This window comes from Pseudopodoces humilis, chromosome 27 (genome assembly GCF_049639895.1).
Source record: "Pseudopodoces humilis isolate 2021_Gansu_Grassland_sample_001 chromosome 27, ASM4963989v1, whole genome shotgun sequence".
Classification (NCBI taxonomy): domain Eukaryota; kingdom Metazoa; phylum Chordata; class Aves; order Passeriformes; family Paridae; genus Pseudopodoces; species Pseudopodoces humilis.
Genome location: NC_142226.1, coordinates 849,950 through 862,500, shown reverse-complemented (window position 1 = coordinate 862,500; position 12,551 = coordinate 849,950). Strand labels below are relative to the sequence as shown.

Sequence of the window (12,551 nt, the reverse complement as noted above, 5' to 3'; positions counted from 1 at the left end):
GACACCCCTGGGATGCCCCTGGGATGTCCTTGGGATGCCCTTGGCGGGCAGTGAGAGCTGTGGAGCTGCAGCCACGCTGCCTCTGTGCTGTCCCCGTCCAGCTGCATCCCACCAGGATGGAACAAACCAAGCTCTGCTCTTCCCACGGAGGGAAAAGCTGGAATAACGCTGGACCTGCTGGGGGGCTCCAGCAGAGCAAGTGCAATTAGCAGCCTCTGCTCATCTGTGGGGAAACAGGATCATTTATCCCCAATTTTGTCTCTTGAGGATGGAGAAGGGTTTGGTTCAAGCAGGGCTTTCCCAGCTTCTCCTCTTCCAGGCCATCCCGGCTGGAATTAAGGAGCCACACGGGTGTGGTGCTTCACTCCAGCTCCATGGATGCCCTCAGAGGCTTCTCCCAGCCCCATCCCTCAGCTTGGAGCATCCCTGGTACCCAAAACTCCCCTCAGCTCCCTCTGAGCAGCTCTGCCGACAGCCCCCAGATGGATGGGTGGCCATAAAAGCCCGAGCACGGCGCTCCCTGTATCATTTATTATTTACATTCCTCAATTTAGGAGATTTACAGCCCGGCTGTGAGTATTTCCAGAGGCTGTTTCCTCAGAGAGTTTAAACAGCAGGGAAGTGAATTAAGTCCCAGTGCAAACAGCCTTGTCCCGGCCCCACGGATCCAGGGGCTGCTGCTCTGCGGATTTCCATCGCCTTTAATCGAAATCGGGGTCCTGCTGGCACTGATCCAGCAAATCCCACCCCAGGGATAGGGTGGGAGATGGGAAATCGCAGTCCCAGGGTGGAGCTGGGCTAAAATCGGCGGGAATTGGAGCCCTCACAAAGGAAATTCCACGAGTACTTGGAGTTTTATGGCTGGGGAAACTGAGGCACAGCTGGTGGATTCACATCCTTGGGAAAAACTCAGGCAGGGGCTTTCCCCACCTCATTAATTCCCCCAATAATTAAGGGGGGATGCTGCCTGGGACCCCCATGGCTTCTCCCCTGACTGCAGATCCCTTTGGGAGCTGCTGGTGAATGGAGGGGGGATGCAAAGCCCTTCCTTCCTGTGGTTCTCAGGATAAACTCCCCCTTTCTCCAGCAGGAAATTGGGGAATGGGGCCGTGGGGAGGACAGGGGGCCCTGGAGCTCTCAGGGTGAATCTGGGGCACCTCAAAGAGCGACAGGACAGGGCTGAGTAAGACAAATGGAAAGAAATTCGGGGTTTCCAGCTGCTGCTCACCTGTCCCTGCACCCTCAAGTTCCCTAAAACTTCCTTAAAAGTTCCCTAAAAAAATACGGACTCATCCAAAATCCCCATTTTTTGACTTAAACCCGTCGCTGAATATTCCAGAGCTCCCACCTCGCCTTTGCTCGCCCCTTCCTCGGGGCTAATCCTGTAATTAAGAGTATTCGAGCCCGAGGCGGCAGCGAGCGGAGCCAGAAATCAGCGCTGGGATCAGGGCGGGATCCTGGCGGGGGGATTTATCATGGATTACAAATGGTGATCCCGAGATCCAGAGAGGATGGGCAGGAAATCAAAATCCGGGAGCTGAAGGCGTTTCCCATCATAAATCATCCTCTGGGATGCCCGAGCGATGGGGAAACTGAGGCACGGAGGGTGATGTGGGGTTACACCTCCTCGCATTCCCCTTTATGCTCCAAATGCCCCCGGTAACCCCTGTCCTGCTGGCGGCTGCATCTCACGGGCATTCCAGCCCATGATCCAGGGAATTCCCGGCCTTTTCCAGCCGCGTTTTCCCTTCCCCTGCTCTGTTCCAGGTCGCGGCGCTGGAGAGGCAGATCTTTGATTTCCTGGGATACCAGTGGGCCCCCATCCTGGCCAATTTCCTGCACATCATGGCCGTGATTTTGGGGATTTTTGGGACGATCCAGTACAGATCCAGATACCTCATGATGGTGGGTACCGCCCTGGGGGCGCACGGGGGGCTCAGCCCGGGGACAGAGGAGCGGCGGCTGCTCCATCCCTGCAAGTGCCCAAGGCCGGGAGCGGCACGGTGGCAGGTTCAGGATGAACTCTAAGGTCTCTCCCACCCCAAAGCTGTGGTTTTGTGTTTCCACGAGGGTCCCAAAGCTGTGGTTTTGTGTTTCCACGAGGGTCCCAAAGCTGTGGTTTTGTGTTTCCACGAGGGTCCCAAAGCTGTGGTTTTGTGTTTCCACGAGCACCCCAAAGCTGTGGTTTTATGATTCCACGAGCACCCCAAAGCTGTGGTTTTATGATTCCACGAGCACCCCAAAGCTGTGGTTTTATGTTTCCACGAGCATCCCAAAGCTGTGGTTTTGTGTTTCCACGAGCACCCCAAAGCTGTGGTTTTGTGTTTCCACGAGCACCCCAAAGCTGTGGTTTTGTGTTTCCACGGTCGCGGGGCGCTGCGGGGGCTCCATGCGCTGTCTCCTCTCGCAGTACGCGGTGTGGTTGGTGCTGTGGGTCGGCTGGAACGCCTTCATCATCTGCTTCTACCTGGAGGTCGGGCGCTTGTCACAGGTACCGCCCCCACCTTCCTCTCCTCCTCCATCCCTCCACCCTCCTCCTCCTGCTGCTGCCCCCCGAGCCCGCGGGTGACAGGAGCTCTGTGTCACCCCTCCTGTCACCCGGGCACCGCCCGCTGTCCCCGGCAGCAGCACGGGAGGGAATCCCACAGCCCGGAGCTGCTGCCTGGGGGTGATGATCCCCTGCCCGGATCATCCCCGCCTTGGGGAAACCCATTCTGTTGGGAAGGTAGAATCAGAAAGGAATTATAAAATGACTCCTTAGCCAGAGAGGCTAAGGAAGAAATACAAATGAAAACGGTTTGAATAATTCAAAGAAACCGGGCTGGTGTGCCAGAACACATTCTGTCCCCCAATAAAACTGAGACCCCTCTCCCCAGCCTCATAAAGAAAAGTCTGAAGGACCCTGAGGTAATTAAAAATATGCAAAAGCAGTGATTTCTATAGGTCGCACACAAATGTTACTGTATTAGTATGCTTAGAAAGATTGGTTAGTAAAGGAATAGAATATTCAATGTATAGATTATATAAGTGATTGTAAAGGAGAGCTCAGCCTCTTTTTCCAGCTCTCTCACTTCTGTTCTGTTTCTCTCTTTCTTGAGTCCTAAACTCGTGTATTCATATTTTACCCCCTTTTGTATTGTTCCCTCTGAGCCTGCTTTGAGCTCTATCTGCTGGCTCTCAGCAGGGCTCTGAACCCTGAAATAAACTCCTGACACCTAACTCTGCTGTGGAGGTCTCTGCCGTGCCCCAGACCATCTCTCACACCATTCCCTGTCCAACCCTCCTGCCGAGAGCCTCGGACCCACCGCCTGTGCCTCCTCCTCCTCCTCCTGCAGGACCGAGACTTCATCATGACCTTCAACACGTCCCTGCACCGCTCGTGGTGGATGGAGAACGGCCCTGGCTGCCTGGTGACCCCGGTGCTCAACTCCAAGCTGGCCCCCGAGGACCACCACGTTATCACGGTCAGCGGCTGCCTGCTGGACTATCAGTACATCGAGGTGCTGAGCAGCGCCACGCAGATCTTCCTGGCGGTGAGGGAGCCTCTCCCCTCGGAACCGGGAGCGGGGTCCGGCTGGAGGGGTCCCCATCGCACATTTCTGTCACCCAGAGGGGAGCAGCCGGCACCCAGGGGTGCTGCCCGCCCCGAAACTCGTCAGGTTGAGGGCTGGATGCTGCGGGGAGGGAGGAATCACTCGCTGGGAGGGATGTCCCCTCCTTGTCGGTGACCGTCACCCCTGTGGGGAGGTGGCAGAGGAGCAAAGCTGTGGGCAGAGCTCCCTAAAACAGAGCAACTGAGTCCCCAGAGGGGCTTCCAGCCCTGTGGGGGGCTCAGAACCCCCTGTGGGGGGCTCAGAACCCCCTGTGGGGGGCTCAGAACCCCCTGTGGGGTGCCAGCCTTGGCCCCTCCCTTCTGCAGCTGAGTCCATCCAACCCTGCTGCACCCCAAACTGCACCAGGACGGGCTCTGGCTGCTCCCAGCACCCCCAGTTCCCTCCCAGTTCACTCCCAGTGCACCCCCAGTTCACTCCCAGCACCCCCAGTTCACTCCCAGCATTCCCAGTTCACTCCCAGTGCACCCCCATTCACTCCCAGCACCCCCAGTTCACTCCCAGCACACCCAGTTCACTCCCAGCACACCCAGTTCACTCCCAGCACATCCAGTTCCCTTCCAGCACCCCCAGTTCACTCCCAGCACTCCCAGTGCACCCCCAGCGCACCCCCAGTTCCCTCCCAGTGCACCCCCAGTTCGCTCCCAGCACCCCCAGTTCGCTCCCAGCATTCCCAGTTCACCCCCAGCACCCCCATTCACTCCCAGCACCCCCAGTTCATTCACAGTTCACTCCCAGTTCACCCCCAGTTCTCTCCCAGCACCCCCAGTTCCCTCCCAGCCCCCCCAGTTTGCTCCCAGTTCTCTCCCAGCCCCCCCAGTTCTCTCCCAGCCCCCCAGCCATGTCCCCTGTGTCACCACGCCAGCTGTGCTCCCCATCCCCCATAACCAGCCTCTCCCTGCCCGCTGTTTCTCCCCAGCTCTTCGGTTTCGTCTACGCCTGCTACGTCAGCAAAGTGTTCCTGGAGGAGGAGGACAGCTGTGAGTGCCGGGGGGGGACAGGGGCACGGTGACCCCAGCTGTCCTGGGGGGCTCTGGGGGGGACAGGGGCACGGTGACCTCGGATGTCCCAGTGGGCTCTGGGGGAGCAGTGCCTGGGGAGGACAGGGGCACGGTGACCTCGGATGTCCTGGTGGGCTCTGGGGGGGACAGGGGCACGGTGACCTCGGATGTCCCAGTGGGCTCTGGGGGAGCAGTGCCTGGGGGGGACGGGGGCACGGTGACCTCGGATGTCCTGGGGTGCTCTAGCGGGGACAGGGGCACGGGGATCCTGGCTGTCCCGGTGGGCTCTGGGGGAGCAGAGCCCGGGTCCCAGGGAGCTGAAAAAATCCCTTGAGTTGGGTTTTCCCCTCATTTTCCTGCGCCTGGTGAGGCAGAGGTGCTGGGATGTGATGGGGAACACGTCACCTGCCTCTGTCCTTGAGAGCTGCCCTTGGCCCTAACCCTAACCTTAAACCCTAACCCTAACCCTAACCTTAAACCCTAACCCTAACCCTAACCCCAACCCCTAAATCTAAACCCTAAACCCTTAACCCTTAACCCTTAACCCTTAACCCTTAACCCTTAACCCTTAACCCTTAACCCTTAACCCTAAACCCTTAACCCTTAACCCTTAACCCTTAACCCTTAACCCTTAACCCTTAACCCTAAACCCTAACCCTAACCTTAACCCTTAACCCTTAACCCTTAACCCTTAACCCTCAACCCTAACCCTAACCCTAACCCCTAACAGCCTCCCACTGCCAGGATTTCACCCCAAAACAAGAGGGAAACAGCGTTTTAGGAGAAGTGAGGGCTAACGTTTATCCAACCTGTATTTTCCTGATCCGATCCCTGCACACACCCTTGGGAAACAGCCCCAGTTAACAGGTGGTCAAAGCTGTGGCTGTCCAAGAGCATTAAAAGCTCATTTGCCGCTAATTAATTCCCACCAGCTGGCAGATCCCAGCAGGGCTGTGCCACAGCTGCCAGGATGCACTCCTTGTGCAGGATCTGCCTTGGGATCAGTGTTGGGATCAGTGTTGGGATCAGTGTCGGATCAGTGTTGGGATCAGCGTTGGGATCAGTGTTGGGATCAGGACTGGGATCAGCGTTGGGATCAGTGTTGGGATCAGTGTTGGGATCAGAACTGGGATCAGCGTTGGGATCAGTGTTGGGATCAGCGTTGGGATCAGTGTTGGATCAGCGTTGGGATCAGTGTTGGGATCAGTGTTGGGATCAGTGTTGGGATCAGTGTTGGGATCAGTGTTGGGATCAGTGTTGGATCAGCGTTGGGATCAGTGTTGGGATCAGTGTTGGGATCAGTGTTGGGATCAGTGTTGGGATCAGTGTTGGGATCAGTGTTGGGATCAGTGTTGGATCAGTGTTGGGATCAGTGTTGGGATCAGTGTTGGGATCAGTGTTGGATCAGTGTTGGGATCAGTGTTGGGATCAGTGTTGGATCAGCGTTGGGATCAGTGTTGGGATCAGTGTTGGATCAGCGTTGGGATCAGCGTTGGGATCAGTGTTGGATCAGCGTTGGGATCAGTGTTGGATCAGTGTTGGATCAGTGTTGGATCAGTGTTGGGATCAGTGTTGGGATCAGCGTTGGGATCAGTGTTGGATCAGTGTTGGATCAGTGTTGGGATCAGTGTTGGATCAGTGTTGGGATCAGCGTTGGGATCAGTGTTGGGATCAGCGTTGGGATCAGTGTTGGATCAGTGTTGGATCAGTGTTGGGATCAGTATTGGATCAGTGTTGGGATCAGCGTTGGGATCAGCGTTGGGATCAGTGTTGGATCAGTGTTGGATCAGTGTTGGGATCAGTATTGGATCAGTGTTGGGATCAGCGTTGGGATCAGCGTTGGATCAGTGTTGGATCAGTGTTGGATCAGTGTTGGGATCAGTGTTGGATCAGTGTTGGATCAGCGTTGGGATCAGTGTTGGGATCAGTGTTGGGATCAGTGTTGGATCAGCGTTGGGATCAGTGTTGGGATCAGTGTTGGGATCAGTGTTGGATCAGCGTTGGATCAGTGTTGGATCAGTGTTGGATCAGTGTTGGGATCAGTGTTGGATCAGTGTTGGATCAGTGTTGGGATCAGTGTTGGATCAGTGTTGGATCAGTGTTGGGATCAGTGTTGGATCAGTGTTGGGATCAGTGTTGGATCAGTGTTTGATCAGTGTTGGGATCAGTGTTGGATCAGTGTTGGGATCAGTGTTGGGATCAGTGTTGGATCAGTGTTGGATCAGTGTTGGATCAGTGTTGGGATCAGTGTTGGGATCAGTGTTGGATCAGTGTTGGGATCAGTGTTGGGATCAGTGTTGGATCAGTGTTGGATCAGTGTTGGGATCAGTGTTGGGATCAGTGTTGGATCAGTGTTGGATCAGTGTTGGGATCAGTGTTGGATCAGTGTTGGGATCAGTGTTGGGATCAGTGTTGGGATCAGTGTTGGGATCAGTGTTGGATCAGTGTTGGATCAGTGTTGGATCAGTGTTGGATCAGTGTTGGGATCAGTGTTGGATCAGTGTTGGATCAGTGTTGGGATCAGCGTTGGGATCAGTGTTGGATCAGCGTTGGGATCAGTGTTGGATCAGTGTTGGATCAGTGTTGGATCAGCGTTGGGATCAGTGTTGGATCAGTGTTGGGATCAGTGTTGGGATCAGTGTTGGATCAGTGTTGGATCAGTGTTGGGATCAGTGTTGGGATCAGTGTTGGGATCAGTGTTGGATCAGCGTTGGATCAGTGTTGGATCAGTGTTGGATCAGCGTTGGGATCAGTGTTGGGATCAGTGTTGGATCAGTGTTGGGATCAGTGTTGGATCAGTGTTGGATCAGCGTTGGGATTAGTGTTGGATCAGTGTTGGGATCAGTGTTGGGATCAGTGTTGGGATCAGTGTTGGGATCAGTGTTGGGATCAGTGTTGGATCAGTGTTGGATCAGCGTTGGGATTAGTGTTGGATCAGTGTTGGATCAGTGTTGGATCAGTGTTGGGATCAGTGTTGGATCAGCGTTGGGATCAGTGTTGGGATCAGTGTTGGATCAGCGTTGGGATCAGCGTTGGGATCAGTGTTGGGATCAGTGTTGGGATCAGCGTTGGGATCAGTGTTGGGATCAGCGTTGGGATCAGTGTTGGATCAGTGTTGGATCAGTGTTGGGATCAGTGTTGGGATCAGTGTTGGGATCAGCGTTGGATCAGTGTTGGATCAGTGTTGGATCAGCGTTGGGATCAGTGTTGGATCAGTGTTGGGATCAGTGTTGGGATCAGCGTTGGGATCAGCGTTGGGATCAGTGTTGGATCAGTGTTGGATCAGTGTTGGATCAGCGTTGGGATCAGTGTTGGATCAGTGTTGGGATCAGTGTTGGGATCAGCGTTGGGATCAGCGTTGGGATCAGTGTTGGATCAGCGTTGGGATCAGCGTTGGGATCAGCGTTGGGATCAGCGTTGGGATCAGCGTTGGGATCAGTGTTGGATCAGTGTTGGGATCAGTGTTGGATCAGCGTTGGGATCAGCGTTGGGATCAGTGTTGGGATCAGCGTTGGATCAGTGTTGGATCAGTGTTGGATCAGCGTTGGGATCAGTGTTGGATCAGTGTTGGGATCAGTGTTGGGATCAGCGTTGGGATCAGCGTTGGGATCAGTGTTGGATCAGCGTTGGGATCAGCGTTGGGATCAGCGTTGGGATCAGCGTTGGGATCAGCGTTGGGATCAGTGTTGGATCAGTGTTGGGATCAGTGTTGGATCAGCGTTGTGATCAGCGTTGGGATCAGTGTTGGATCAGTGTTGGGATCAGTATTGGATCAGTGTTGGATCAGCGTTGGATCAGTGTTGGATCAGTGTTGGATCAGCGTTGGATCAGTGTTGGGATCAGTGTTGGATCAGTGTTGGATCAGTGTTGGATCAGCGTTGGGATCAGCGTTGGGATCAGTGTTGGATCAGTGTTGGGATCAGTGTTGGATCAGTGTTGGGATCAGTGTTGGATCAGTGTTGGGATCAGTGTTGGGATCAGTGTTGGGATCAGTGTTGGGATCAGTGTTGGATCAGTGTTGGATCAGCGTTGGGATCAGTGTTGGGATCAGTGTTGGGATCAGTGTTGGATCAGCGTTGGGATCAGTGTTGGGATCAGTGTTGGGATCAGTGTTGGATCAGTGTTGGGATCAGTGTTGGATCAGTGTTGGGATCAGTGTTGGGATCAGTGTTGGATCAGTGTTGGATCAGTGTTGGGATCAGTGTTGGGATCAGTGTTGGGATCAGTGTTGGATCAGCGTTGGATCAGTGTTGGATCAGTGTTGGATCAGCGTTGGGATCAGTGTTGGGATCAGTGTTGGATCAGTGTTGGGATCAGTGTTGGATCAGTGTTGGATCAGTGTTGGGATCAGTGTTGGGATCAGCGTTGGGATTAGTGTTGGATCAGTGTTGGGATCAGTGTTGGGATCAGTGTTGGGATCAGTGTTGGGATCAGTGTTGGGATCAGTGTTGGATCAGTGTTGGATCAGCGTTGGGATTAGTGTTGGATCAGTGTTGGATCAGTGTTGGATCAGTGTTGGGATCAGTGTTGGATCAGCGTTGGGATCAGTGTTGGGATCAGTGTTGGATCAGCGTTGGGATCAGCGTTGGGATCAGTGTTGGGATCAGTGTTGGGATCAGTGTTGGGATCAGTGTTGGGATCAGCGTTGGGATCAGTGTTGGATCAGTGTTGGATCAGTGTTGGGATCAGTGTTGGGATCAGTGTTGGGATCAGCGTTGGATCAGTGTTGGATCAGTGTTGGATCAGCGTTGGGATCAGTGTTGGATCAGTGTTGGGATCAGTGTTGGGATCAGCGTTGGGATCAGCGTTGGGATCAGTGTTGGATCAGCGTTGGGATCAGCGTTGGGATCAGCGTTGGGATCAGCGTTGGGATCAGCGTTGGGATCAGTGTTGGATCAGTGTTGGGATCAGTGTTGGATCAGCGTTGGGATCAGCGTTGGGATCAGTGTTGGGATCAGCGTTGGATCAGTGTTGGATCAGTGTTGGATCAGCGTTGGGATCAGTGTTGGATCAGTGTTGGGATCAGTGTTGGGATCAGCGTTGGGATCAGCGTTGGGATCAGTGTTGGATCAGCGTTGGGATCAGCGTTGGGATCAGCGTTGGGATCAGCGTTGGGATCAGCGTTGGGATCAGTGTTGGATCAGTGTTGGGATCAGTGTTGGATCAGCGTTGTGATCAGCGTTGGGATCAGTGTTGGATCAGTGTTGGATCAGTGTTGGATCAGCGTTGGATCAGTGTTGGGATCAGTGTTGGATCAGTGTTGGATCAGTGTTGGATCAGCGTTGGGATCAGCGTTGGGATCAGTGTTGGATCAGTGTTGGGATCAGTGTTGGATCAGTGTTGGGATCAGTGTTGGGATCAGTGTTGGGATCAGTGTTGGGATCAGTGTTGGATCAGCGTTGGGATCAGCGTTGGGATCAGTGTTGGATCAGTGTTGGATCAGTGTTGGATCAGTGTTGGATCAGCGTTGGGATCAGCGTTGGGATCAGTGTTGGATCAGCGTTGGGATCAGCGTTGGGATCAGCGTTGGGATCAGCGTTGGGATCAGCGTTGGGATCAGTGTTGGATCAGTGTTGGGATCAGTGTTGGATCAGTGTTGGGATCAGCATTGGGATCAGTGTTGGGATCAGTGTTGGGATCAGTGTTGGGATCAGTGTTGGGATCAGTGTTGGATCAGTGTTGGATCAGCGTTGGGATCAGTGTTGGGATCAGTGTTGGATCAGCGTTGGGATCAGCGTTGGGATCAGTGTTGGATCAGTGTTGGATCAGCGTTGGGATCAGCGTTGGGATCAGTGTTGGATCAGTGTTGGGATCAGTGTTGGATCAGTGTTGGGATCAGTGTTGGGATCAGCATTGGGATCAGTGTTGGGATCAGTGTTGGGATCAGCGTTGGGATCAGCGTTGGGATCAGCGTTGGGGATCTCCCTGCTGCCCTTCCCAGCTCACCCCACTGCTCTCCCGGCTCTCCCCAGTTGATTTCATCGGCGGCTTTGACTCCTACGGGTACCAGGCCCCACAGAAGACGTCGCACCTGCAGCTGCAGCCGCTCTACACGTGAGTGTCGGGGCTGCTGGGGGCTGCAGGACCCTCTGGGTGCTCCCAGCTCCGATCTGGGGCTGTGCAGCCTCACCACAAACCCCGAGGAGCTCCGGGGAGGATCCTGCTGCTGTTCTGCTGGGTTGTGTTGGCTGTTTCCCCTGGCCAGTGCCCGGGGGAGCAGCAGCTCTCCAGATAAGCGCAGCCGCCTCCTCCTCCCTCTCCCTCCCCCATTAAGCCCGACTCGATAAACACTCCAGCGAGATAAGGCCCGCAAATCTAAAGGGATTAACCTCGCTGCCAAAAATTAATTATATTTTCAGCCTTGTATGCAAATTCAAGGGCAGGCGATGCCATTAGGGCTGGGAGGGGACGAATCCATCTGTGACAGTGCTGGGCCCTCCCTGGGGACACTGATGGGGGTGCAGGGGAGCACCCGTGGGTGCTGTGCCCCCCTGGGAGCCCCGGCTGTGGGTGGGACCCAGATGGGGACACGGATGATGGCATTGGCACTTCCCGGTGCCAGCACCCACGTCCTGGGGGTTACTGAGCTGTTCTCCCCCCACCAGGGGTGTCCCATGGATGGGACAGGTCCCCTGTGTCCCTTCAGCCCTGCCTGGGTGGCACCGGGCAAAGCCACCGTGGGCAGAGGGACAGGGGACCCCATCCTGACCCCCGTGTCCTCCCCCAGGGGCCCAGGGGGTGCCAGGGGGCCACTGTGGGATCAGCCCAGCCGTGTCCCCATGTCCAGCCATGTCCCCAGTCCCAGCCGTGTGTCCCCAGTCCCAGCTGTGTCCCCCCAGTCCCAGCCGTGCCCCCCCAGTCCCAGCCGTGTGTCCCCACAGTCCCAGCCGTGTGTCCCCAGTCCCAGCCATGTCCCCAGTCCCAGCAGTGTCCCCAGTCCCAGCCATGTCCCCAGTCCCAGCCGTGTCCCCAGTCCCAGCCGTGTCCCCATGGGAGGGGACAGCAGCCCCGCTCCCCAGCCCGGCCCCAGCCACTCTGTGACATTTTTGGGGGTGGCAGGAGAGCAGTGACCCCACGGGAGGTCCCTGTCCCCCCTGGCCGTGTGGGACTTTCCCGTTTCCCTGTTTTCCAGCTCCGGATAACCGGGATCCAGCGGCGCCAGGACCCCCGGAGCCCCCGCGGGCGCTGCCACCACCCCGGTGTGCGGGGCCAGCACGGCGAGCCCGGTCCCCTCCTGCCTCCTGCCCCTGGAACATTCCCGAAACAGCGCCGGGAGCTGCTCCTCCATCCCCCCGGAGGCTGCGGGAACCCCCGGCTCGGGGACACGCGGGGACACCGGGGAGGTGCCAGCGCTCACAGGACACCGCTGGCTTCTTTCTCCCGGCCTGGCTTTTCCTTGGAGCAGCGGGGAGCCCGGGACAGGGGACAGGGGACAGGGGACAGGGGACAGGGGACAGGGGACAGGCACAGGCGGGCACCGGGAGCAGCCCCCGCCTCCGTGGGGCTGGGACATTTTCCTGGAACTCTGCACCTGGGGCTGCCTCCAGGAGCCGGGATTTTGCTCCCAGCAGGAATTTCCCAGCCCCTCCACACCTGAATGAAGCAGCATTGAGGGAGCTCGCTCGGGGATGCTCCGAGGAGTTGGATCCACCCATCAGCATCGCCTCGATCCCCAAATTTGGGGCCATGGGGGGACACACAGGACCCCGAAATCCCCCTGCACCATCCCCCCTCCCCGTTTTGGGGGCCTTTCTCCGACGCTGCCGAGGCACAGCCCCTTCCCGGCTGTTGGAACGGACCTGATGAATGTTTTGGGTTGCTTTGGGATTTATTTTCAATCATTTCTTTGGGTTTTTATTTAATTTGAAGTGCCTGAGTAGACTCTGGCTGAGCCGGGCCCCCCTCCCAAGGCTGACACCGTGCCTTCAGCACCTCTGGG

General features: G+C 56.1%; 1 protein-coding gene across 1 annotated transcript in view; it reads left to right on the top strand.

Moving 5' to 3' along the window:
- NKAIN1 (sodium/potassium transporting ATPase interacting 1) overlaps positions 1-12,074 on the top strand; it is a 29,867-nt gene extending 17,793 nt beyond the window's left edge. The window contains exons 2-7 of the mRNA XM_088067475.1: positions 1,768-1,905; positions 2,411-2,491; positions 3,336-3,533; positions 4,531-4,591; positions 10,585-10,666; positions 11,745-12,074. Of these exons, the coding sequence (XP_087923601.1) occupies positions 1,768-1,905; positions 2,411-2,491; positions 3,336-3,533; positions 4,531-4,591; positions 10,585-10,666; positions 11,745-11,754 (570 nt within the window). The 3' untranslated portion in view covers positions 11,755-12,074. The remainder of the gene's footprint in view (positions 1-1,767; positions 1,906-2,410; positions 2,492-3,335; positions 3,534-4,530; positions 4,592-10,584; positions 10,667-11,744) is intronic.
- The last annotated feature ends 477 nt before the right edge of the window (positions 12,075-12,551 follow it).